General features: G+C 56.9%; 1 protein-coding gene across 4 annotated transcripts in view; it reads left to right on the top strand.

The window, feature by feature from the left end:
* The window catches only part of TECPR1 (tectonin beta-propeller repeat containing 1), a 43,000-nt gene that overhangs the window by 8,773 nt on the left and 9,720 nt on the right, over positions 1-24,507 (top strand). For 2 of the 4 annotated variants that reach the window (XR_011424514.1, XM_023655267.2), the window contains exons 1-16: positions 3,294-3,419; positions 6,967-7,213; positions 7,691-7,873; positions 8,135-8,257; positions 9,113-9,238; positions 11,705-11,879; positions 11,978-12,078; positions 13,513-13,614; positions 14,334-14,479; positions 17,271-17,758; positions 18,119-18,264; positions 19,180-19,335; positions 20,274-20,423; positions 20,542-20,699; positions 21,632-21,759; positions 22,783-22,885. Coding sequence is in view for 3 of the 4 variants with exons in the window: in XM_023655267.2 (XP_023511035.2) it covers positions 6,989-7,213; positions 7,691-7,873; positions 8,135-8,257; positions 9,113-9,238; positions 11,705-11,879; positions 11,978-12,078; positions 13,513-13,614; positions 14,334-14,479; positions 17,271-17,758; positions 18,119-18,264; positions 19,180-19,335; positions 20,274-20,423; positions 20,542-20,699; positions 21,632-21,759; positions 22,783-22,885 (2,510 nt within the window). In the remaining variant the exon portion in view is untranslated. Of the gene's footprint in view, positions 1-1,346; positions 3,420-6,966; positions 7,214-7,690; positions 7,874-8,134; positions 8,258-9,112; positions 9,239-11,704; positions 11,880-11,977; positions 12,079-13,512; positions 13,615-14,333; positions 14,480-17,270; positions 17,759-18,118; positions 18,265-19,179; positions 19,336-20,273; positions 20,424-20,541; positions 20,700-21,631; positions 21,760-22,782; positions 22,886-24,507 lie in introns of those variants that run through there. The other 2 variants (XM_023655265.2, XM_070231422.1) reach the window with 2 other exon arrangements.

Genomic DNA, 24,507 nt, shown 5'->3' with positions numbered 1-24,507 from the left:
TGGGTACAGTGTGGGTTACCCCGGGAGCTGGGCACTACCGGCTGAGTGGTGAGAAGGGGAAGCTGAAGCCAAGGAACGAGGCTGTCCGGGGTCCTGCCTCAGGAGTACCAGGCTCACTGCCAGACATTTGACTCAGTGGCTTTACAAAGGGAGGAGTGACTTAAGAAGAATTAAAAGTAAAAACACTGCGAGCCACTTGCGATGGAGAGTTTACTCCCAGCAAATAATAGTTTCCACTGAAAAATCAAACAGTGGTTAACAAAGAGATATGCCGTCAGAAAGAGCTAGAACAACTTAACCCCCTCCGCTTAACACATGGAGAGCCTACCTGAAGCAGTGTTAGGAGAGGCCCAAGCTAGTGCATACGTTACTGGTAGAGGTGGGGGATGAAACAGAGAAAGAGAGAGAGAGATGTGTGCGGGCCTGTTCTGCTAATCTCTGCCCTTTTTGCTCAGCCTCTTCCAACATTTTTCAATGCATGACTTACCCATTTTCTGGGGGATTAAGGGAAGAATATTCATTCTGTTAATAAAAATTGAGTACCTATTATGTGTTAGGCAATTATTAAGCCCTGGAAATTCCAATACAGATAAGAAAGTCACTCCCATGTATATCTCACCATGTGGTCAGGGAGACGGGAAAACAAGCAATCATAGTACAATACATGAAGGGTTAGAATGGAGAATGGACAAAGTATGAAGGCACGATAACCCAGGTCTGCTTTCCCTTGGGTTCAGTAAGAGTTGACCTTTGATGCCTTTGATCTGAGATGTAAGGCTGAATGAGAATGGACAACGGAAGAAGGGAGGTGGGTAGGACATGTGGGACAGTGGGGGCCCTGTGGGGGAAGCCTAGAGGTCTGACAGAGTCAGAGAGGGCTTGCCATAGTGAATTCTGCCAAGGCTGAAGCTTAAAGGTTCATGGGAGCTTCAGTAGAAACGAGGCTACCATGGAAGGTGGAGTCGGGTGGGGAAAAGCCATCGGGAAGAGCCTGAGCTCTCTCCTGTACCTGATGGGCAACCATTGGGGATGTTTAGCAAGCCCAGCCTGGCATCAGTCCAGCCATCCCTCCCTGGTCCATATACCAGAAATATATACCGTGATGTCTGACATCCTGAAAGCAGCCCTCTGTCAATCATTTGGAATGCTGCTGAAGCAAGTGTTGTTTCTAAAGTGTTTCTGGAACTCTCACTAAGCAGGGATGCCAATGGCCACGTGCCCCAAACCTGAATACACACAGAGTATAATAGTAACACTAGGAATACGTGAGCGCTCGCTGGAGGCCAGGCACCGTTTAAGTGCTTTACACGCACCTTCTCACTGGCGGTGTTATTCCCGTTTTACAGATGGGGACACAGGCTCGGAGGCTCAGTGACTCACACAGAGAGGGATGGAGCTGGGATTTGAACCCACTGTGTCCGGCCCAGGAGACAAGTGGCAAGGTTAGAAAAGAAACCAAGGAAGAAATGAAGGTTGAAATGAAAAAGCAGAAATGAGAATGAGAATTACCAGTTGCGGTGAGGGTGGGAAAACGCAGACCTCCTGACAGTAAGTGAAGAGAGTCAGCTCTGCAGAGGCTGAAAGGACTCGGCGAGGAGGGTTGGGAGGAGGGAGGAACATGGGTCCCCAGAAAGGCTGCTGTGTCCGATCCTGAATTCGGGAAAACTGCTACTGAACTCCATCACAGCACATGAGCACCACAAGGACCATGGAGAGCTCCTAATTCAATGCCTTTTTTTAATGCGGAAACTGAGGCCAGAGAGGAGAAATGGCTACAAAGGGTCACAGACAGAACAGAATCCAGGTTTCCCTACTTCCAGACTATTATTTCTGTAGTCAAGCAGCCACTCATCCTCCTGCCAACAGGACCCTAATTTTCCTCTGAGGATCCATCCCTTTCGTCTAGCTGAGCCCTCACGCTGTGCATCTTAGGTGGCGTGGGCTGCCATAGCAAAAATACCATAGACTAGGCAGCTTAAAGAAAGAGACATTGATTTCTCACAGTTCTGGAAGCTGGAATTCCAAGCTCAAGGCACCAGCAGACCTGGTGTCCGGTGACAGCTTGCTTCCTGGCCTGTAGACAGCTACTCTCTCACCGTATCCTCACAAGGGGAGGGCACATGAACTCTTTTATAGCAGCACTATTTTCGTGAGAGCTCCTCCTGCATGACCTAATTACCTCCCAAAGAACCCACCTCCAAATACCATCCCATTGGGGATTAGAGTTTGAATGTATGAATTTCGGGGGGATACAAACATACAGTCCGTAACAACCCACATCTCCAGACTAAGCCAGTCCACAAATGCCATTCCCTCACGTGCAAGCTAGGGTCAAGGTTACACACAGGACTCCACAAAGCCATCCAGGGTGAATTGGAGGCTTTTGCCTTTTTTCCCATTGGAACCCGCCCACGTGGTGCTTCTCCAGCCATCATGACCAGGGAAAAGCCGGTCTGCATCCTCCGAAAGGAGCAAGAACCAGGCAGAGGGAAACTAAGTCCAAGTGACATTGTTTCAGCCTCTAGGCCCATAAGTGCCTGGCCTTTCATCAATCACATTTTCCTTTGTTTTGTTTTTCTTTCTCCATCCTAACTTTGGGAATAACACCACACCTCCCTCTCTGGGTTGTCGGGGTGGGGGGGGGGGGACGACGACGAAATGAGAGGGTACACAGATGGCACTTCCATCAGCGCCTGGCACCCCGCAAGCACTCACATATTAGCGACCTCAAGTTATCTTTTCTGTCACCGGCCACACAAGAGTCTGAACGAAACAGTGACCTGTTATTGCTACCACACCATGCTGAATTCACAAAATTACAGGTTTCAAGGATTTCTCCCAAGAAAGTTAAAGCTGTACGTTTGTGGGCTCAAGGGCGACGTTTCAGTTAGATGGAAACCAGCTGGACACCTGTCTGGATGTCCCGGGCTGAGCGCCCACTCGCCGGCTCTCCTCTCTCCTCCGGTCTCTGCAGCGCTGCGCACCCGGGCACTGTCCAGACCCGCCCCCTCTCCTCGCATGCACCCCGAGAACACACCGCCTGCTCCGGCGGGCAGGTCCGAGGGGGTCGGCGCGCCGGGTCCTGGGGATCGACGAGCCGGGTCCCGACGGAGGGCGGTCCTGGTGGGGGCGGCAGGTGGGCTGCGGGTCCGCTTTGCTCCCGGGAGCGCGCGGAAAGCTCGCCCCACGAGCCTCCAGCAGCACGCACTTCTCCGCGACCCCGGAAGTGGGCGTGACGCGACACGTCTCAGCCAATCATGAGCTCCCGGCCTTCGCGTCACCGCGAAGCCGGCCAATGGGCGCGGGCCTGGCCGCCGCTTCCTGCCCGCCCGTTCGGCCGGCCCGCGGGGGAGGGCCGGCGAGGTTTCCCGGCCGCCGAGGGGCAATCGCCGCGACCCGGCCGCTCGGCGCCGGCCCAGGTGAGTGCAGCGGCGGGTCCCGGCCGTGCGACGGCCGCCACGGTCGCTCTGGACAGGTCGGGGGGCGGCAGAGGGCAGCGGCGCCTCCTCTTGTGGCGGCTGCGTTTGCCCCGACACTCGCGGGGAGGGCGGCAGGGGCTGTGCTCGTGCTCTTTCCTGCACGGTTGGCGGAGCGCCGCTGCCATTCCTCGGGAACGCAGCGACAGGTGACGCTCCCACCCCAGCCTTTGCTCTGGAGTGATTTGGGAATCGGGCTGCTGGAGCCTGAAGGGTTTAGAGGATGGAGCTTCTGGTCCTTCTCTGGGCAGTGATGGGGGCAAATCTGCTTGTCGCGGGATTAGCGCTGGCAGATGGTCTGGGCGGGGCGCCGACAATGCTGCTGGTGGCAGGGAAGGAGCCCGCCTTGTCGCCCAAGTGCGTGGAACCGGAATGAAACTAGGCTGACCGGCCCGCGATGATGGCGGGCAGGGGGCTCCTCTTCAGGGCTGCTCCCTCAGGGCACCTTCTGCTCTTCAGGAAGGGTTTTACTACCATGCATGTCCTGCTGTTTCCTCTCACCTCTTTGGAGCCTGATGTCGTCTTTCAACAGCCCCCGCAATTGGCAGACAGTAAAAGAGACCTTAGCAGCCGGGGCTCACTCTGTTTGCACAGGTGGTGGGAATGACAGGGTGTAATAGAAAAACAAACCAGCAGGAACCCTTCCAGGAAGGCGTCCTAAGGAAGATTCCAGGAAATAAATGCTTCAGGAGCTCCCTTGGGACTGCGTTGCACCCTCTACCATACCCCCACCCCCACCTTCCCTTGGGGACCTTTTGGTCTCTGAAGAGATCTGTTAATAAGCCCATGCAGAAAGGCAAATGGTTCTGAGGGCGGTGCGCTGGCCTTCTTAGTGGAATGACTGAAGGTCCAACTGGAATTCATTGTGCAAAAGTTCTTGGTGAATCGGAGGTTGCTTTCTTGTAAGATGTTCCCTCTGTCCTTTCACCCCTACAAAACAAAGAAATCCCAGGATCCTAGAATCATGGACTCAATGCTCCAACCCTCCTTTTGAGAGTCCTCCGACCCAGTGACCCGGTGTCCCTGGACAGGTTACCTGATCATCCCACAGCTGGAAAGAGGCATGCGAGGAGTTGGGGCGGCCTTCTGGCAGAGGTGGGAAGGAGGTGCAGCTGCCCAAGGATGTTCACCCTGTGTCATCTTTAGCTAGGAAATGACTGGTGCCCAGTCACTCTGAAGGGAGTATGCAAACATAACGCCAACCTCATCCTTCCTCTGCAGCAGAGTCTTTCGTTAGCTGCCCAGAAGTTTCAATTATGTCTACACGGAAATTACTGCTTAGTCATTTCTCTGAAGGAACGTCTATCACATACAAGTCAAAGTCACTATTCATTGAGCTCAAGCTGCAGACAGCGTGAGTTAACTGGTTGCTTATGTGGTGAACTGTGAGTTGAGATCTGTCTTTGAAGATTCGATTCATATTAATATGACACTGTAGGAAATGACATTCCCCCCCCCCAAAAAAAACCTTTACTTTTTCCGTAGCAATTTATGATGAGGATTTTCAAACATGCAACCAAGTTGAAAGAATTATACGGTAAACACATACCCACCACCAAGATTTTTACTATGCTTGCTTTATCACACAGCTATCCACCTGTTATGACCTTACTTCTAACCTTAAGTCATTGATGACTTTGGCTTCCCTGGAGCAGTATTTCCATCTCAGCTCAGGGAGTTGGCAGTATGGTGGATGTAGGTCGTGGTGATTATCTGTAAACTTTAGTTGAACACCTACTATGTGCAGAACACTGTTCGGGGCTGAGGAAATGAAGAGACTGAAGACTCAGGCTGAACAGGAGGGGACTTTATTTTTTTGTTGTTTTCGAAGAGACAGAAGATAAGTGGGAGTTTGTGGTATTACCGGCCAAGTAATAAAATGACATCAGTAACACTCATTGAGTTCTTGCTGGGTAGAACTTTATTATAAGCTCTGATCCTGTATTATCTCATTTAATTCTCACAGCAACTATCTAAGTCAGTCAGTATTCCTTCGTACCTTTTACAGATTAGGAAATCAAGACACAGAGGGGTTACCTGGCCTTTGGCGGTGCTAGAAAGTGGTGGAGGCAGGACCTGAATTCCAGCAGTGACTGTCGGCACCCTTCGTCACAGTATAGATGCCAGAGGGCGATAGTGGACACTCATCCCTGACCAGGGAGAAGCAAAAGGATATCAGGGGGTTACCACAGCTCTTCCGGGGGTTCCAGCTCAGGCACCTGGACGCAGATGCCAGTTTTCAAATGGCATCAGAAGGCTAGTGTTCTGACTTCCCATGTGGTTGATTGGGCCTTGGTGTTCCGAGGTTCTGTGGCGGGCCCCCTGGGGCTTGCTTCGCTCCGCTGGTCAGGCTCCCTCCTGTCATCTCTCTTCCTGTTCTGGATGTTTCCCAATGCTTGCCTCCTGCTGCTTCCGCTACCCTTCTTTCTGTTCCTTGTCCTTCGGTCACTTCCTTCCCAGCCCGCACTCTTTCTTCTTGGTGTTTGTAAGACATGCTTTGTTCTGAAAGAGCCTGTTTGTCCATGGCAGATGCTCCTGTTTTCAGACACATTTCATCCGTGTGCTCATTCCAGTCTCCATGCCTTCTGAAGTGCCCACGTGCCTCTGGCATGCCGCAAGAGTGGAACAGCAGGGCACCAGCCTCCAGGCACCCAGAGTTGCTCTGTCTCTTGGTCGCTCCAGTTTCCAAACCAGACTGGTGGCGTCCTCACCTTTAGCCTCTTCCCTCGATCCTGGCCCCAGGGCAGTGTTTGGTCTCGGATGTGGGAGGTGCCCTGTGAGGCAGAGCTCCTTGCTGCCATTCCACTGCCGCCCTTGTCCAGCTGCTCTGTTTTACTGCCGTGGGTCTGACCATGTGGCCCTGCCACCAGCAGGAAGCTTGTCCCTTCCAGAAGCCAGGGCTCCAGGAGTGACACCCAGGGAGCAGCCTGGGGGATGAGGAGTTGACTAGTAGAGCTTATCTTTACTAGTTCACTGAAGAGCTTATCAGTCACCACGGACATCCCCTACATAATAGGAAGGAAGAGGAGAGAATAAGGAACAGGAATGGAGACTGACAGAAGAGTGAGATTGGGGCAGAGAGAGAGGTGGTCACACAAGGAGGGTGAAGATAGGACCCTCACATCTCCATCACCCAGCCTCAGGGCTCCCGTAGGACCACACAAGACTCTGGCTGGGGTGCCAGGCACGTGTGGATGTCCCCACCACACCCATACAGGAAGGTCACATGGGCAGCAAGATGTGTGTATATTTGGGACTCAGCTAAATCTATGGCTTTTCATTCATTCTTTTGACAGGAAAGATGACCGAATAATAATATTCACTAAATTTGGGGCGGTGGATACTTTGACGTTATATTTTTTTCTCTGTACTTTTTTGTATGTTTGAAAAATATCCCCATAATTAGAGGAAAGGAAAGGCAATGATGAAAAAGGGCCCTAGACTGGGAGCCTGGGGCCGCGGACACTGACTCTGGCCCTCCTGTCACCAGCTGTCCCCCAGCCGCCACCGCCATGCCTGACTCGGTGCTCTGGGCGGTGGATCTCTTCGGGAGGGTGTACACACTCTCCACAGCTGGGCAGTACTGGGAGCTGTGCAAGGACACCCAGCTGGAGTTCAAGCGGGTCAGCGCGGCCACTCAGTGCTGCTGGGGCATCGCGTGCGACAACCAGGTCTATGTGTACGTTTGCGCCAGCGACGTCCCCATCCGCCGCCGGGAGGAGGCCTATGAGAATCAGGTGGGGTCTCGTGTGTTTGGGTTGCTGAGTTGGTTGGTTTGTTGGGAGATAAAGCCCCCACACCCGACTCCTGGCCACTTCCCAAATCTTTCATCCTATTTAAAATCTGAGTGGTATAGAATCCAGGGTCTTTGGGACCAGAGTGCCTGTTGTGTCTTTACCAAGGCAGGCTGGCCAGATCTGCAAAAGGATGGGCTCCGGGCATTTCCCAGGGGCCCAGGATGGGGCCATGCCCTCCACTGCCCGCCCCTCGGGGCACTGTGGCTGGCCAGGTCTCTGCCCTTTGGGGCCGCGTGCTGGCTCATGTGAAGAGTCATGGGAGTTGCTGATCCCTGAGTTCCAGGCAGGCCCTCTGCTCACTTCCCACCTTGGACACAACCAGGAGGGCCTGCTGGCAGGGTGCTATGTTCCCTGAGAGACTGCTGCTGTCCCAGGCCAGCTGCAGGCCTAAGGCCCGTCTCTGCCTCTGGCCCTCAGCGCTGGAACCCCGTGGGTGGCTTCTGTGAGAAGCTCCTGCCGAGTGATCGCTGGCCGTGGAGTGACGTGAGTGGGCTCCAGCACCGGCCGCTGGATGGGGTGGCGCTGCCCTCGCTGCACTGGGAATGGGAATCAGACTGGTACGTGGATGAGAATTTTGGAGGGGAACCCACCGAGAAAGGGGTAGGTGAACTCGCTTCCCTCCGTGCCTCCCCGTGGGGAGGGAGCGTCTTGGGCTCTGCTCCGTCCATCCCCCAGTGCTGTCCCCACTGCCCTGTGGCTGCCGACCTCAGCCTGCGCCCTGCCACTCCCCGCTTGTTGCCCAGGGTTGCTGGGGATGGTGCTTTGGGCCATGTCGCTGTCCCCTCCCTCTCTTCCAGCCTGCCCCCCACCTTCCTCAGCTTTCTTCCCCAAGAGCCCTACAGAGCCCCCTTGGTATTTCAGGGGTGGACGTATGCCATCGACTTCCCTGCCACCTACACCAGGGACAAGAAGTGGAATTCTTGCGTGCGGAGGCGACGGTGGATCCGGTACAGGAGATACAAGTCCCGCGACTCCTGGGCCAAGGTCGAGCCTGCGGGGTGGGCTGGGGGCAGGGCGGGGCCCAGAAGGCAGTCACAGGGAGCCTCCCCTGCCCTCCTCACCACGCCTACCCTGAGACCTTGCCTCGAGTCCTCTCCTGCCCTGGGAACACTGCAGCGCTGCGTGTCCCTTCATTTGGGAGATGGCAACATGAGGAGCTGGGACAGCACAGGACTTGTCCTGACCGGGGTCTCCGCTGTCCGGTCCCAGACTGAGGCTCAGTCTGTGCCCTTCCTCCCCTCACCCCCATGGATGCCACTCTGGCTCTCACATTGTTCCCGTGACCCGGAAAAACCTCCCAACTTAGGGACACGAGGCCTGGACCCGGGTCCTCCACGGCCTTGAACGAGAGGAAGCCCTCGGGCCGTCACCAGACCTCTCCGGAGGGTCAGGGCCGTGAGGTGGGGCTGGGAGCAGCCCAGCGAGCGAGGTGACAGCCGGCGTCATGCAGGGCTCACAGGACAGGGCTGTGTCCGCTCCCTTCTAGACGGGGCTGGAGTCACAGTCAGTCACTGCAAAGCGCAGAGCCGAGACCTTGTATGTGCGTCTGCCTTCCACTCTGGAGCAGCAGTGACCACTCGGGGACAGCAGCCCAGGCCTGGTGGCTGATAGAGGATGGGGCAGAGGAGATTTAGGGCAGACGCCTCTGTCCTCATGTGCCTGCTCTGTGAGGTCAGGTGGTGCGCTGAGCTGGAGAATGGAAGGCAGCCTGCTGGAGGCTGCAGGGGGCGTGTGGGGGCCGTGGTGCAGGACCAGGCGCCCACCAGGAGGGGAGCAGTGCCCTCTACTGGCCAAGGTGCCCACAGGTCCTGACTGCCACTGCCTCACACCTCATTTCAGATCCCTTCGAAGGATGACCCCAAGCAACTGCCCGACCCCTTCAATGACCTCTCTGTGGGGGGATGGGAAATCACTGATGAGCCCGTGGGCCGCCTGTCTGTGTGGGCCGTGTCTCTGCAGGGAAAGGTGAGGCCATGCCCCCCTGTACCTTGGACGGGAGGTGGCTGAGGGAGGTCGGCCACAGGTGGGAGAGAAGCTGGCCTTTTGGGTGGAGGGTGGGAGGTGGAGGAAGGAAGCCTGCCCCTGAGACCGTCTCCTCACCTCCCGTCCCAAAGCCGGGGCTTCCCCGAGCAGGCAGCGTGTTACCTGGCTCCCACAACCCCCGTCCTGTGACTCCTGCTGTCCTGTGGACCCACTGGGACCTGCCCCTCCCAGGAGCCTCTGACGCCCCACTCCATGCCTGGTCCTGGCCTGTCCCTCCTCTGAGCCCCCGGAGCACTGATCAGTGCCCACCATGAACTCAGATGCCATCAATATTGTCTCCTCAGATAGATTCTGAGCTCTCTGCCTGCTCCCTTCTGGTGCCTCCCACACAGCAGTCTCTGGGAGTATGGCAGATGGATGGGTGGGTAGGTGGATGGGTAGGTGGGTATAAGATGGATGGATCGATAGATGGATGAGTGATGGTGGGTGGGTGGGTGGATGGGGGGATGGGTGGATGAGTGGGTGGACATATGGATGGACGGATGGACAGGTGGATGGGTGGGTGGGTGGATGGATGGATGGGTGGATAGATGGGTAGATGAGTGGGTATATGAATGGATGGGTAGATGGGTGGGTGGGTGAGTGGGTGGGTATGTGGATGGATGGATGGATGGATAGGTGGATGGGTGGATAGATGGGTAGATGGGTGGGTGGGTATATGGAAGGAAGGATGGGTGGTGGGTGGATAGATGGGTGGGTGGGTATATGGATGGATGGATGGGTGGGTGGGTAGATAGATGGGTGGGTGGGTAAATGGATGGATGGATGGATGGGTGGGTGGGTAGATAGATGGGTGGGTGGGTATATGGATGGATGGATGGGTGGGTGGGTAGATAGATGGGTGGGTGGGTATATGGACGGATGGATGGGTGGGTGGATAGATGGATAGATGGGTAGGTGGGTGGATATATGGATAGATGGGTGGGTGGATAGATGGGTAGATGGGTGGATGGCTGGGTATATGGATGGATGGGTAGATGGGTGGGTGGATAGATGGGTAGGTGGCTGGGTATGTGGATGGATGGGTGGGTGAATAGATGGGTAGATGAATGGTTGGATAGATGGGTGGGTATATGGATGGATGGGTAGATGGGTGGGTGGATAGATGGATAGATGGGTAGGTGGGTGGGTATATGGATAGATGAGTGGACAGATGGGTAGATGGGTGGGTATATGGATGGATGGATGGGTATATGGATGGGTGGGTGGGTGGGGGTTTAGAGAGAAGAGGACATCCTTCTCTTAGGGAGTTTGTGAACTAAGTGAAAGAACAAAACCAACCCCTGAGGTCAGCAGCAACAGAGCTATCCTGCGTGCAGGTGCTCCAGCTCTTTCGTCGTGGTTTTGGGGCCCTTGGTGACTCCTCAGCGCTCTGCACCACAAATTGACCAGATTCTCTGGTTGGCTTTGGAAGAGTCACGGCAGGTTTTTATCAGCCTTACCTCTGGGTCCTGTTCGGCTTGGGCTCAGGTCAACCCACACTTGTCTTCTCTGAGCCACACTGAAGTGTTGGGGGAGCTGGCCCGAGACAGAGCCCCTGCCGAGGGGCTGTGCCCCCCTGGAGGCAGGGATGGGGAGAACGGGGGTGCAAGAGTAGTGTTCGTGTCACCGGGTGCCAGCTGTGAGGCAGTGCTGCCCTGCTCCCCTGCTGTGATCCATAAAAGGTGTGACCAGGACCCTGGGCTCCGGGAGGAGCTGGGGAGACAACAGGGCTCCCAAACCAGCAGGTAGCCAACGGGAGGCTGCCCAGGCCTGGTTCTGCAGTGCTGGCTGTGAGGGCGAGGTGGCAGGGTTGGGAGCTGTGGTCCCCCGTGTGGCGACAGCTCCCCGGAGGAGGTCCCCAGCCCTCCTGGACCGTGCGGCAGTGCACTGCCTCCTCCAGATGAAATGAGCCAGTTTGGATGATATGAACAGGTGGCTCAGCCTTAAATAGTTGGTTATGCTCATTCTCTTCGCATTAAGGAGAAAAAGAAGTGGATGTTTTGGACATCCGTATGAAAGGGATTTGGGAGTTTTCCCATTTAATCACCGGGCACCCTGATTTCCCCTAGAGACGGGTGTCCTGAGAGCATGACACCACTAGGGGGCGCAGGACACCTGGGCTGGGGCTGGAGTTCTCACGGGGCAGTGGGGCGGGGCGCGGTTCTCACAAGCAGATCAGGGATGGGATCTGTCCCCTAGGAAGGCCCAAAGGGTTTGCATTTTTTTAACAGAGTTGGGGGTCACCTAGTCCCACAGTCAGGGCACCCTGGTCCCCGGGTCCCCCAAGACTCCCCACTTGGCCCGTGTGTGCTGTGCTGCGAACGCAGCCAAGCTTGGGCAGCTGACGCAGCCAGGGAGCCCTGGCCGAACCCCGCTGACCCTCCCTGTGGGTTTCTCGCCTCCCAGGTGTGGTACAGAGAGGATGTCAGCCACCCCAACCCCGAGGGCTCATCCTGGTCCCTCATGGACACCCCAGCAGAGGCAGCCCAGATCAGCTGTGGGCCCCACGACCTCCTGTGGGTTACGCTCTGGGAGGGGCAAGCCTTGGTCCGGGAAGGAATCAGCAGGAACAATCCCAAAGGTGGGCATTCTGGGGCCAGCCCTACACCCATGCTGGGGCAGGGGGGCGCCGAGCTTCTCCCCAGGGCTGTCACTGATGGGGGCTGCCTGGCCGTGTAGGAAGTTCCTGGTCCGTGGTGGAGCCTCCCACATCTGAAAACGGGATCATGCACGTCTCGGTGGGAGTCGCTGTGGTCTGGGCCATCACCAAGGACCGGAAAGTAAGATGGGGTCCCTGGGGGCTGGGGCTGGGGCTCTGTTTATTGTTGAGGGTTGTGTGGTTTTTTGTTCTTGCTAGTGTGGTGCAAACCCTTTAGAACAATCTGGCATCAGCCAAGCACGGTGCCTTTTCTGTTGTTGACGTCATTGGTCATCTCCAAGATGTTTGGTGCCTGCAGAGTCCCCCCCCCAGACCTGCGCCCCCCAACCCAAGGGCAGAACAACTGTGTTTGTCACTCAGGAGGCTGTAACATTTCAAATAATCAGAAGCAAATTTTCTGAAACCCTCTGCTAATTCAGTGCCTCCGCTTGCTCATGGCCAGTGCTTGTCATGCTCAATTTATCAGAGGCAAGTCCAAGAAAATAATCTGATTTCGGGCTGCTTCCACGATCTTTTTCTAACCGCATGTCAAGAGCATCCCATAGTGTCCAGGGGGCCGGATCAGCCACACATCTGAGTCTGTCTTCAGTGCTGAAGGCCCCCAGGGCTCAGGCCACACCCCAGCCTGAAAAAATGTAGCTCAGCTGCCCCTCTGTGTGTCCCCAAGCACCCCACTTCCCAGAGCCCGCTCCTAAGCTGGTCACAGAGCAATGGATTAAATGAGCAGAAAATTGTATTTATATGAGCCAGCGCCCTGAATGGATAAGGACCGTCGTGGGGGAGCCCAGCGGGGACCAGGGTCAGGGGTGGAGTGTGACTACCAGGTGAGTGTCAGAGCCACAGCTGGGCCTGAGAGAAATTTGGTTGGATAGTGTGTGTTTTTACAAGTTGACGTGAAAAAAGTATTTCATAAACACTAAGAATAGACCCAAAATATGCTATTTATTCTAATGATCAGTTTAGAAAAATGATTCTCCTAAATAGCATCATTAAGGCCATTATCTTACATAGAGACAAACTCGATTGGATAAAATGGCCTTGTCCGAGCGTCAAGCGTGAGCTAAGGTGGGGATGCCCAGAGGTCCGTGGCAGTGGGATGTCACCGGTCAGGCTCACAGGTCAGCGTCTGGATTTGGGGTTCGATGTGAATCCCGCCCCCCAACCACCACCCATGACCACCTCCCCGCTCTAACTGTCTGCAGTGAAACAGCTGACACCTGTTGCTGGTGCCAAGAGATGCTGAACTGGTGGAGAGAAGGTTCTAGAAAGATTCAGGCAGCCTTGTCTCCTGGAGGGGCAGTGCCCTCAGCCAGTGAATGGACAGGAAGCCACCGGGACAGATGTGGCTGGGGGCAGGTGACCCTCAGCCCTGTGGGACAGGGGCGCGGGAAGAGGGGCGTGGATGAACATTTCCTTTAAATCACGTGCCGTGCTCGTTCGTGGCGTGAACCAAAGGATCCGAGTTTTTCGTTTGTTCTAACTGAGGCTTCAAGACAGAAAAACCCTCCATTTCGGTGGCCCTCCAGCGAGGCCTGTTCATTTCTGACTGTCCCAGGTGTGGTTCCGCAGAGGAGTCAATTCCCACAACCCCTGTGGCACCAGCTGGATCGAGATGGTTGGAGAGATGACGATGGTGAATGTGGGGCTGAACGACCAGGTGCGCACGGGGGGCAGCGGAGGTCTCGGGATGGGGGCTCCTGATGTGTCACTCCTGGGCCAGCTTCGGCCCTTCGGGCACCCCCGCAGGCTCCTCCCTGGCCCCTCCCTTGGGCTCTTCAGCTGCCCAGCCCACCTGCCTCCTCAGTGCCCAAAGGCAGAGGGGAGGAGGCACCCGCCTGGCCACTTTTCCCGTAGAGAATGAGGTCAGAATCAAAGAGGTTACTTTGCATCTTTGAAAAGATCAGGACCATCCTCTGGGTTCACTTGGGGAGCAGATTCCTTCCCCGCAGAGGCTGCATGGAAGATGGGGATGTGGGTGGACTTTGTGTCTGGGCGCCGTGCCCATGGGCACCACTACCTCCTCTGGCCTCTGTCGCCCCAAAGCTGCAGGTTCACCTGAGGTTGGGGAGCCAGGACAAGGTCCCTGCTCTCCTGAGTTTGGTGTCATGCCCTCCCCCAGCCCTCCAGGCTCCCTTTCCTGCTTTTGACTTCTGCACCTACCCCACACCCATCCCATCGACCTTTCCAGCCCTAACAGACATGTACACGCACGCACCCCACCGCACGGATGGGGGGGGCCTCCTGCCTGCCATTGCAGACGTGTCCTCCAGCCTTGGGGTGCTCTCTCCAATCCCGTCCTCCTCCACACCCCCAAAAGGGAAGGGAGCCCCTGCGTCTGCGCCACCCTCCCACCCAGCAGCACCTCCCTCTGTTCAGGTCTGGGGCATCAGCTGTGACGACCGGGCCATGTACTTCCGTCAGGGCGTCACCCCGAGCGAGCTCAGTGGGAAGACATGGAAGGCCATTGTCGCCGGCCGAGAGAGTGACCGGTCGCACTCCGGCAGCTCCTTGAGTCTCCTCAGGTGATCCTGGGGGCGGCAGGGCACGGAGGAGCTGGGGCGGGAAGGGTTGGTGGCCTCAGTGGGCAGTGTCCAGAGGAGGCTGCCACCTGGCCTCTCACCAGGACCCCGGTCTCAGGCAGGACAAAGCCAGGTTGTGGCGCGCCAGAGGCCCAGCCTGTGGGGTCTCCTCTTTCCTGTGCCTGTGTCCTGGCTCGGCCGGAGGGTGGGAGGTGGGAGGTGACAGGTGAGCGAGGCTGGGATGTCCGTCCATATTGGAGCCGGGGTTTGTCCCCAAGCAGGGCTGGCCTGTTGGTTCTGAAGTCTTGAGATCTGGGAGAGAAAAGGCTTCTTTGTGGGGTGGAGGCTCAGGCCGCTCCGTCAAAGGAAGGCAGGGGAGAAGATGGAAGGTCCCTCTAGTCTACAGCTGGACCTCAAGCTTGGGCGTCTGGGTCGCTCTCCAGGCGCCACCCCCAGAGCATCTGTTTCATAGGTCGGGGGCGGGGCTGGGATCTTGCATTTCTTGAAGCTCCCAGGTGTGCACTGCTGTGGTTCTGGAGACTGTGCCTTCAGACCTCCTGTGGGTCCAGAGAGTGTGGACAGAGGCGTCCCAGCTCTGCCCACAGGCGTCAGAGCGTAGGGAGGTGACCGCCTCTGAGCTGGAGATGCCTCAGCTGCACTGGGAGGGGCTCGGGGGACCTCAGTGCCCACCTGCCCAGTCGTGCAGCCCACAGGGCCTGGGCACAGTGCTCCACAGCACGCCGCGTTCCTGCCTGCAGCTTGGGCCCGACCCACGCCCTGGTCCACACGCTTTGCTCCCCAGCTTGGTGGTGGCCACGTGGATGCACTACCAGCCCAGGGCAGGGGCAGGCCAGGCAGGGTCTGCCCACATTGACCCAAGGGTTTAGTCTCCTCGGCTGGTGGTTACCAGACTGAACAGCATGTTGGAATCAGCTGGGAAGCTTCTGAAGCCACTGATGCCGAATCGTCATGACCTTGGATTTGGCAGTGGTTTCTTAAATATGACACCGAAAGCACAAGAAACAAAAGGAAAAATAGGTAAATTGAGCTTCATCAAAATGAAAACTTTTGGGGACTGGCCCAGTGGCACAGCAGTTAAGTGCGCACGTTTCACTTTGGTGGCCCAGGGTTCGCCGGTTCGGATCCCGGGTGCGGACATGGCACCGCTTGGCAAGCCATGCTGTGTCAGGCGTCCCACAAATAAAGTAGAGGAAGATGGGCACTGATGTTAGCTCAGGGCCAGTCTTCCTCAGCAAAAAGAGGAGGATTGGTGGCAGATGTTAGCTCAGGGCTAATCTTCCTCAAAAAAAAAAAAAGAAAACTTTTTTGCATCAAAGGACACTGTCAAGAAAGTGAAAAAACAATCCACAGGAGAAAATATTTGCCAATCATGTGTTTGACAAGGGCCTAGTATCTAGAATATGTAAAGAACTCTTACCACTTGACAGCAAAAAGACAAGCCCACTTAAAAAGGGCAAAGGACCTGAATAGACATTTCTTCAGAGGAGATATTCGAATGGCCAAGAAGCACATGAAAAGGCGCTCATCTTTCCATCCATCGTTAGTCATTAGGGAAATGCAAATCAGAAGCAAAAGAGACACCGCTCCACTTCCCCACGTGTTGACAAGCTGTGGAGAAATTGGGATTCTCATACACCGCTGGTGGGAATGTGAAATGGTGTAGCCACTTTGGAAAATAGTCTGGCGGTTTCTCAAGAAGTTAAAGATAGAGTTACCATACGATCCAGCAATTTCACTGCTGGATACATACTCCCAAGAATTAAAAACAGGTGCTCAAACAAAAACTTGCATTTGAATGTTCTAGAAGCATTATTCACAATAGCCAAAAGGTGGAAGCAACTCATATGTCCATTAGTGGATTAATGGATTAATAAAATGTGGTTCATCCATACAGTGGAATATTATGCAGCCATAAAAAGGAATGACATACTGACACATGCCACAACATGGACCAACCTTGACATCATCATGCTAAGTGACAGAGGCCAGTCACAAAAGGTCGAATATTGTACCATGGCATTTATCGGAAGTGTCCAGAAGGGGCAAATCCACAGGGACAGAAAGCAAATTAATAGTTGCCAGGAGGCTGGGGAGAAAGAGGAGGATGGAGAGTGACTCCTTAATGGGTTTCCGTTTGGGGTGATAAGAAGGTTCTAGAATTAGGTGGTGGTGATGGTTACACAACATTGTGAATATACTTAATGTCACTGCATTGTATGATTTAAAATGGGAAATCCTGGGGCCAGCCTGGTGGCGTGGCGGTTAAGTGCGCACATTCTGCTTCAGAGGCCTGGTGTTCGCCGGTTCAGATCCCGGGTATGGACATGGCACCACTTGGCACGCCATGCTGTGGTAGGGGTCCCACATATAACGTAGAGGCAGATGGGCACCGATGTTAGCTCAGGGCCAATCTTCCTCAGCAATAAGAAGAGAATTGGCAGCAGATGTTAGCTCAGGGCTAATCTTCCTCAAAAAATAAAATAAAATGGGAAATCTTACATCATGTGTATTTTGCCGCAATAAAAAAATACTACTCCTGCCTAATCTCCAGCCCCAGATATGTTGCTTTGATTGCTCTGGGGCGGCCTGGGCATCAGGACTGCTCACAGTGCCCGGGTGTCCCTGGGAAGCGGGTACTCGTGTGTGTTGCACAGAGAGGCTGTGACTTGCCCGGGGTGGCACAGGTAGTCGATGGTGGAGCAGAGCCAGCCTGCCCCCTGCTGGGCGTCTTCCTTCCCCCAGGAAGTCACAGGTCTGCCCGCTTTGTTCCCAGCGCTGGCTGCTTCTTTGGCGACGAGGTGAGGGGCAGTGGCGAGTCCTGTGCCCCGAGCGACACGGACGCCTCCTCGGATGCTGAGAGACCGGGGCCTGACCAGCCAGTCCCTGCAGAGTCTCTGGACTGTCCCGGGGACCCCAAGGGCAGCTCGGCCTCCGGCCCAGGCACCAGCAGGACCACAGAGCATCCCGCGGAGGTCGCCAGCCCTGCCACTCAGACCCCCAGGCCTGAGCCTCGCCCTGGTCCGGCCTGCACCCCGGCTGAGGTGCCCTGGACCAATATCGACCTGAAGGAGCCTAAGAAAACGCCCAGCCACCCGCTTGCAGGCCTTCCTGAGACCACCGGGCTCTCTTCGCTGGAGGTCCTCCCCCTGGGCCTGGAGGAGCCCTACGGCGCCGACGACCACCCGCTCTGGGCCTGGGTGTCTGGAGGAGGCTGTGCCGTGGAGGCTCACTCTGTGCTGAAGTGGTTCTCTGTGCAGTTGGGTAAGGGGCTGTTGGCGGGGCCCCCACCCCAGAGGGTGTCCCCCGGGGGTGGCGGGCAGGCGATGTCCTGCCTGAACGCCCCCCTGTGCTCAGCCTGTCTGTCTGCTGCCTTCTGAGACCAGACAGCCTGGCGCCCCCTCCCGTCTCCCTGTCCCAGCCATGGTGGCCATTCTGGGCTGAGCTGGGGGACGTCAACGTTCTCATCAGGGTGAACGGTGGGGGGAGGGCTCATGGGACGTTCTACAGAGTTTGTAGCTTTTTAGAAAGAAAGGGCTGATTAAAGAAGAAATAAAGAGCCCTGGCCTGCTGCACAGCTGTGGCCGGCCAGGCCCCGGCCCTGAGGCTCTGGCTGGCCCGCAGGCCTGTCGCCCTCGGTGCAGACGCTTTCCCTGTCCATCACGCCGGCCCAGACGGCCGCCTGGAGGAAACAGGTCTTCCAGCAGCTCACGGAAAGGACCAAGCGGGAGCTGGAGAACTTCCGACACTACGAGCAGGCCGTGGAGCAGGTGGGGGGCCCCCGTGTGCGCGTCTTTTCAGCAGGCATTCATTGAGCGCCTGCTGTATACCAGCCCTGAGGTGACGTGGGAGAAACAGATGGACGGATGCATGCATCCCTCTGTCTGTCCGTCTTGGATGGGAAGCCGTCCCTTCCAGGCCCCTTGTAGATTCAAGGATAAAGAAATGAGTCCACTCCTTTGTTCTTCTGCCCTGAAGAGCGATGTTTCGGCCCCACTGCATTCCAGGGACGACGTAGGGCCTGGGGACCGAGAGACAGAGCAGCCTCAGTGGGACGGGGGAGGTGAATCACGTCATCCTCTGTCTGCCGGAGGGAACCCTGCATCCCAAGACAGTGTCGTGTTTCATTGAGATGAGTCAGGACAGGGTTGAGGGCCATCTCAGATGCCCTCAGGCAGAGCCCGGCCCCCAGAAGCCCACAGTTGGGCTGGGAAAGAGGAGTCACACGGAGCACGTGGCTGGTTCCATTCGGAGGACCTGGCCGCGTCTGGGCTGGTGGCGCCGAACCAGCCTGCTGGCAGCTAAGGGTTGGGCCTCTGAGGACAGGCAGGCCGGGTGTGGGTCCCAGCTTTGCCAGTGACTTACTTTGTAACATTGGGCTGGGCACAGAGCTTTCTGAGCCTCAGTTTCCCCATCCAGAACATGAGGTAATGCTGCCGACCCCACAGGCTGTTTGAGAATTAGGAGGTTATCTATAGCCGGTGCTGGCTCGTGGACTGGCGCCTGTCAAGTGTCTGCAAGCATTGCTTTTGTCATTAGGGTGAAGTGGAACTGGGAGCCCCAGTGAGGCAGCAAAGGGACCAGGGGCCAGGGGTGGCTCTGGGGTGCTGGGAACTGGGTGCACGCAGGACCCGACTGCCTGCCTGTGACTCTGTCCTCGATGCCCTCCGGGGCCTGTGCCACAGTCGGTGTGGGTGAAGACAGGGACTCTGCAGTGGTGGTGCAACTGGAAGCCCCACAAGTGGGTGGACGTCCGCGTGGCCCTGGAGCAGTTCACGGGGCACGACGGGGCCCGGGACAGCATCCTCTTCATCTACTACGTGGTCCACGAGGAGAAGAAGGTGCAGTGGGGGGCACCGTTGGGGGGAGGTGCCGAGGGGAGGGGGTGGAGCAAGGGAGGGGGATGCCCAGGGGAGAGGGGGGTGCCCGAGGGGTACACAGGGGTGGGTGCAGAGCCGGGGGGTGCAGGACCGGGCCTGGGACACCAGCCCCAAGGTGCTCGGTCTGGAACTGGCATCTGGCATCTAGAAAGTGCTGGCCCGTGGTGACAGCTGTCCCCATCAGTGGCGGGCAGGTGTGTGCCAGCCCCGTCGAGCCATGTCCCCGCTCCAAGCACCCGGTGACAGGCTCTCGTGTTTCAAATGAGAAGTCAGGCTCAGGGACATAAGCCACTCACCCCTCCTGACTGCCAGCTCATCCAGGGCTGGGGTTTGAACCCCATCAGTCTGATTCTCAAGTGCCCTTGTCAGCATCAAAAAGCATTTCTTTAAAGTGTAACTAAGTGGGCCGGCCCGGTGGCGCAGCAGTTAAGTTCGCACATTCCGCTTTGGCAGCCCGGGGTTCGTCGGTTCAGATCCCGGGTGTGGACATGGCACCGCTTGGCAAGCCATGCTGTGGTGGGTGTCCCACATATAAAGTAGAGGAAGATGGGCATGGATGTTAGCTCAGGGCCAGTCTTCCTCAGCAAAAAGAGGAGGATTGGCAGCAGATGTTACCTCAGGGCTAATCTTCCTCAGGGAAAAAAAAAAAGAAGTGTAGCTAAGGTGCTGCCCATGGACTAGGCTTCTGTACTGGAACTTCCTGGGCCCCAGAGCCCCCCACCAAGACCCACAGGCCCCTGGGGACCCCGAGCATCAGCTCTGTGGAATTGGGGGTGACCTAGGCCGTCCCGGTCCGTCCACCACGGAGGGGGCTCCACCCAGAGGCCTGTCGTGCCGCCAGCCCCTTGGGTCCCGCTCTGTCACCGGTGACAGCCCTGCCGTCTGCTCTCTGTGCCCAGTACATCCACGTGTTCCTCAACGAGGTGACAGCGCTGGTCCCCGTGCTCAATGAGGCCAAGCACTCCTTTGCCCTCTACACCCCGGAGAGGACCCGGCAGAGGTGGCCTGTGCGTCTGGCTGCTGCCACAGAGCAGGACATGAACGACTGGGTGAGTGGGCGGTGGTCCCCACAGGCCGAGGGTCAAAGGGCAGCCATCTCGGGGCAGCCCAGCTTCAGCCTGCCACCCGCCCCCTTCCCAGCCATGACCGGCCGTCTCCCCACGCCAGCTCGCCCTGCTCAGCCTGTCCTGCTGCGAGAGCCGGAAGGTGCACGGCCGCCCGTCCCCACAGGCCATCTGGTCCATCACCTGCAAGGGAGACATCTTTGTGAGTGAGCCCAGCCCAGACCTGGAGGACCCCGCGCACCCGCTGCCCTGCGACCAGATGTGAGTCGGCTGTGCTCCCGATGGGGCTGGGGCCTGGCCGCCCCTCCCCAAGCACCCAGAGCTGGGCTTCCAGCAGGGAGGGCCGCAGGCAGGAGGACCACATGGGGCCTTGCCTCCCGCTGGTCCCCAGGCCCCGAGTCCTCCTGGACCTGTGGGAGGACCCCAAGCCGGGACCGGAACTGCCTGGGCTCAGGGCAGGTCAGCGCCATCGAGCAGCTGCTGGGTGTTGCAGGACGAGGGAGGGATGGCCCTATAGGAGGCGTTTAAAACTACGAGATGGAATGAGGCCACCCAGGGCGGGCAGTGTGAGCAGAATCCCCGGGCATCTGGCATTTTGGATGAGGAATTGAGGGGGACCAAGGAGGGGACCCAGTGCCCCCAATTATGTCCTGAGGTTGCTCCCAGAAAGTCACCCAGAGCCCGCGAGGACCAGGGAGACGTAGGTGAGACCAGGGGACCCCACTCAGAAGGGGAGAGTCCATGCATCTGTCCACCCTTTGAGGCCCTGTGTACCTGGTGTCTAGTCAGACAAGTGGGGACAGTGGCAGAGCCTCAGCTAGCAAGTGGGGAACCCAGGTGGCAGTTGCTCTCTGCACTCTGCCCGGCCAGGAGGCCGCGCTGTCACCGTGCAGCCTGTCGTGACTTCGTTTCAGTCTGCTGGCCCGTGTTGTGGCTCAGCCTGCTCCCTGCCCTGACATGCCCGTCCCAGACCCCAAGGGGCAGCGTGGAGCACCGGCTGCTGACCTCGCCCCCTGCGTGCACAGCCCCAGGGATCAGGGGCTCCGGAGGGGCCAGGCCAGTTCCAGCGTCCTTACTAAAGCCTGTCCTTTGGAGACTGAAGACATAGGACGTCCCCGGGAGGCCACAGCGCCGGAGGGGGAGGAAGGCAGGACGCCCGGCATTCCTGCCTGCCCTCTCCCCCATCCTCCCAGGTTCTGGAGGCAGGTGGGAGGCCACCTGCGGGTGGTGGAGGCCAACAGCTGGGGCGTGGTGTGGGGCATCGGCTACGACCACACGGCCTGGGTGTACACGGGCGGCTACGGCGGAGGCTGCTTTCAAGGTGAGGGCGGCCCGCGCACCCTGGCCGGCGGGACGGGCTCCCTGGGCCCTGCCCACGGCCTTCCCGGGCCGCTGCCTCCTCTAATCCCTGTCTGGCTTCCCTGCCCCACGCCGGAGCTGCTGTCCCAGTGTTGACACTTGGCTGACAGCTGGCTGACAGGTGACCTTCGTCACCGCCAGCCTCCACAGAGAACAGTCCCGGGGCCAAGCCGTGAGGTGAGACCAGGCCTCGCCACCGATGTGCCTTCCTGGGCACCCACAGCTGAGCTGAGGGCCTTGAAGGTTCTAGAAAGGCAGCTGCCAGGGCCCTCCAGCGTGTCCAACCCCTCCTTTCACAGATGAGGCCTCAGGGCACGTTGGGGCAGCTCCGGGCCCCCATCTCCTGAGTCCCAGTCCTGAATTTCAGCCCCTCTCTAGGTGGGTCATACGCCTTAGGGGATGAGACCTTGCCAAACCCCTGTGGGCTCCCTGAGATCTGGCAGGCAGAGTCCCTGTGTCCCCCTACTGGTAAATGGAGGCAGAAACAGGCACTGGAACGGGCTGTGCCACAGTCCACACGCCCCACAGTGGGGGGCGGTCAATCCTGTAGAGCTGTGGTCCACTAAGACCGCAGGAACGCACGTCTGCACAGGCCTAACAGCTTCCCCGTTTGTGAGGCGGGAATTACCCTTGTCCCTGTCTTACAAATGAGGAAATTGGGGCTCATGGGGGTTTTGTGCATGGTCCAAAGTACCTGTGTCAGTAAAGAGAGAGCTGGGTGGGCCTCCCCACCTGCCCGGTGCCGGGTGGGTGGGACGGCAAGGGAAGAAGGGGTGTAACCGAGAACAGAGTGGGAGGTGTGGACGGGAGGTTTATTGAGCAGCGGATTCTCATCCAGGCGGTAAGGGGGAACCCAAGCTGGGCGGCCCCAGGAAACAAGCTCAGTAGGCCTGAAGCCCTCTCGGCTGGCCCTCCCCGCCCGTTCTCTGCGGCCTTTGGTGCTTCAGACAGAAGCCCGAGTCCCAGCAGCCTCCTGTCCCTACAGGCCTGGCCAGCAGCTCCAGTAACATCTACACCCAGTCGGACGTCAAGAGCGTCTATATCTACGAGAACCAGCGTTGGAACCCCGTCACGGGCTACACCAGCAGGTGAGCGGCCCGGGCGCCGGCCAGGGTGCTCCTGGTCCAGGCCACGGTCTTGACAAAGACTGGATGACCACGTCCAGGGTGGCGTGAGAGCTGGCGTCCGGCCCCCGACGTGGGACTAACTGGATCTTCTGCTTACAGTTTTTTTCTTAAATCTTTACGTGTGACACGCATTTTAAAAACTCACATATTGAGAGGTATAGCATGCCTAAAGAGCGTAAAAGCGTGTATATGTGAACATATATGCCGTGAGATTTCTCTCTATCTAGGTGTATATTAAGCACTGGGTTGTCGCAAATCGAACCCAGTGTGACCACAACCCTCCACCCCCTCTGGCGCCCCTTATCTTTCGTCACCATTCCCTCCTCACCAACATCCAAACTTCTAACACTATTGTAGTTTTGCTTGCTTTTTTGGGGTGGGGGGAGTGGTGGTTACTTAACTTTTTTTTTTTAAGTTTCGCTTAATTTAAACTACTGAGAACATCGTGGCCTCCACCAAAATTATTATTATGACTTTTTTTTTGGCGAGGAAGATTGTCACTGAGCTAACATCTGTGCCAGTCTTCGTTTATTTTGTATGTGGGATACCGTCACAGCGTGGCTTGATGAGCAGTGTTTAGGTCCGTGCCCAGGATCCGAACCCGTGGACCGTGGGCTGCCGACGTGGAACGCGTGAACTTAAGTGCCATGCTGCCCGGCTGGTGCCTCCACCAAAATTATTTTAATCCTCCGAATTTGAGACCTTTGGACAAGACAGTCAGTGTGTTGTGTTTTGGGCAGAAGAGGAGATGCTGTATAAAATCCAGATCGTATGTGGCTTTTTATTTCCCACCCACTGAGCATAGACACGTATTTCTCATTGCTCTTGTCCTGGGGTTTTTTGTTGTCTGTTTTTTTAGAAAGTAAGCAAGTTGTGGTATTTCTTAGCCTTTAGAACCCACTGCAAGGGGCTGGCCCCTTGGCCAAGTGGTTAATTTCTTGCACTCCCCTTCCACGGTCCAGGGTTTTGCTGGTTTGGATCCTGGGCGCGGACATGGCCCCGCTCATCAGGCCATGCTGAGGCGGCGTCCCACATGCCACAACTAGAGGGACCCACAACTAAAATATATACAACTATGTACTGGGGGCCTTTGGGAAGAAAAAGAAGAAAAAAAAATAAGATTGGCAAGAGTTGTTAGCTCAGGTGCCAATCTTTAAAAAAAACAAAAACAGAAAACCCACTGTAAGATTTCCGGCAGCTGGAGCAGTGCTGCCCACACTTCAGCATCATCCAGGCTCTGCGTCCAGGCCCCTCCCAGACTCCGCCCTGTGGGCCTCTTGTCTCGGCTCATCCTGTTTCATATCCTTTATGATAAAACTACGATCCTAAGTTTAGCGCTTTCCTGCGTCAGAGAGTCATTCTAGCAGATTATCAAACCTGAGGTAATGAGAACTGCCAAAGTCGTAGCCTATCGGTCAGAAGTGCAGGTGGCCTGGGCGTCTGAAGTGTGGCTGATGTCTGCAGTGGGGCGGTCCTGTTTGGGACCATGCCCTTTGGCTGCGGGGTCTGTGCTAGCTGGGGGGTTAGCGTCAGAGTCATACTGCAGCACACCCAGCTGGGGTGGATGCACCCGTTCACACTTC

This window comes from Equus caballus, chromosome 13 (assembly GCF_041296265.1).
Source record: "Equus caballus isolate H_3958 breed thoroughbred chromosome 13, TB-T2T, whole genome shotgun sequence".
NCBI classification, from domain to species: Eukaryota; Metazoa; Chordata; class Mammalia; order Perissodactyla; family Equidae; genus Equus; species Equus caballus.
Note: the sequence above shows the minus strand (reverse complement) of the source record. Positions and strands in the feature narration are given on the sequence as shown.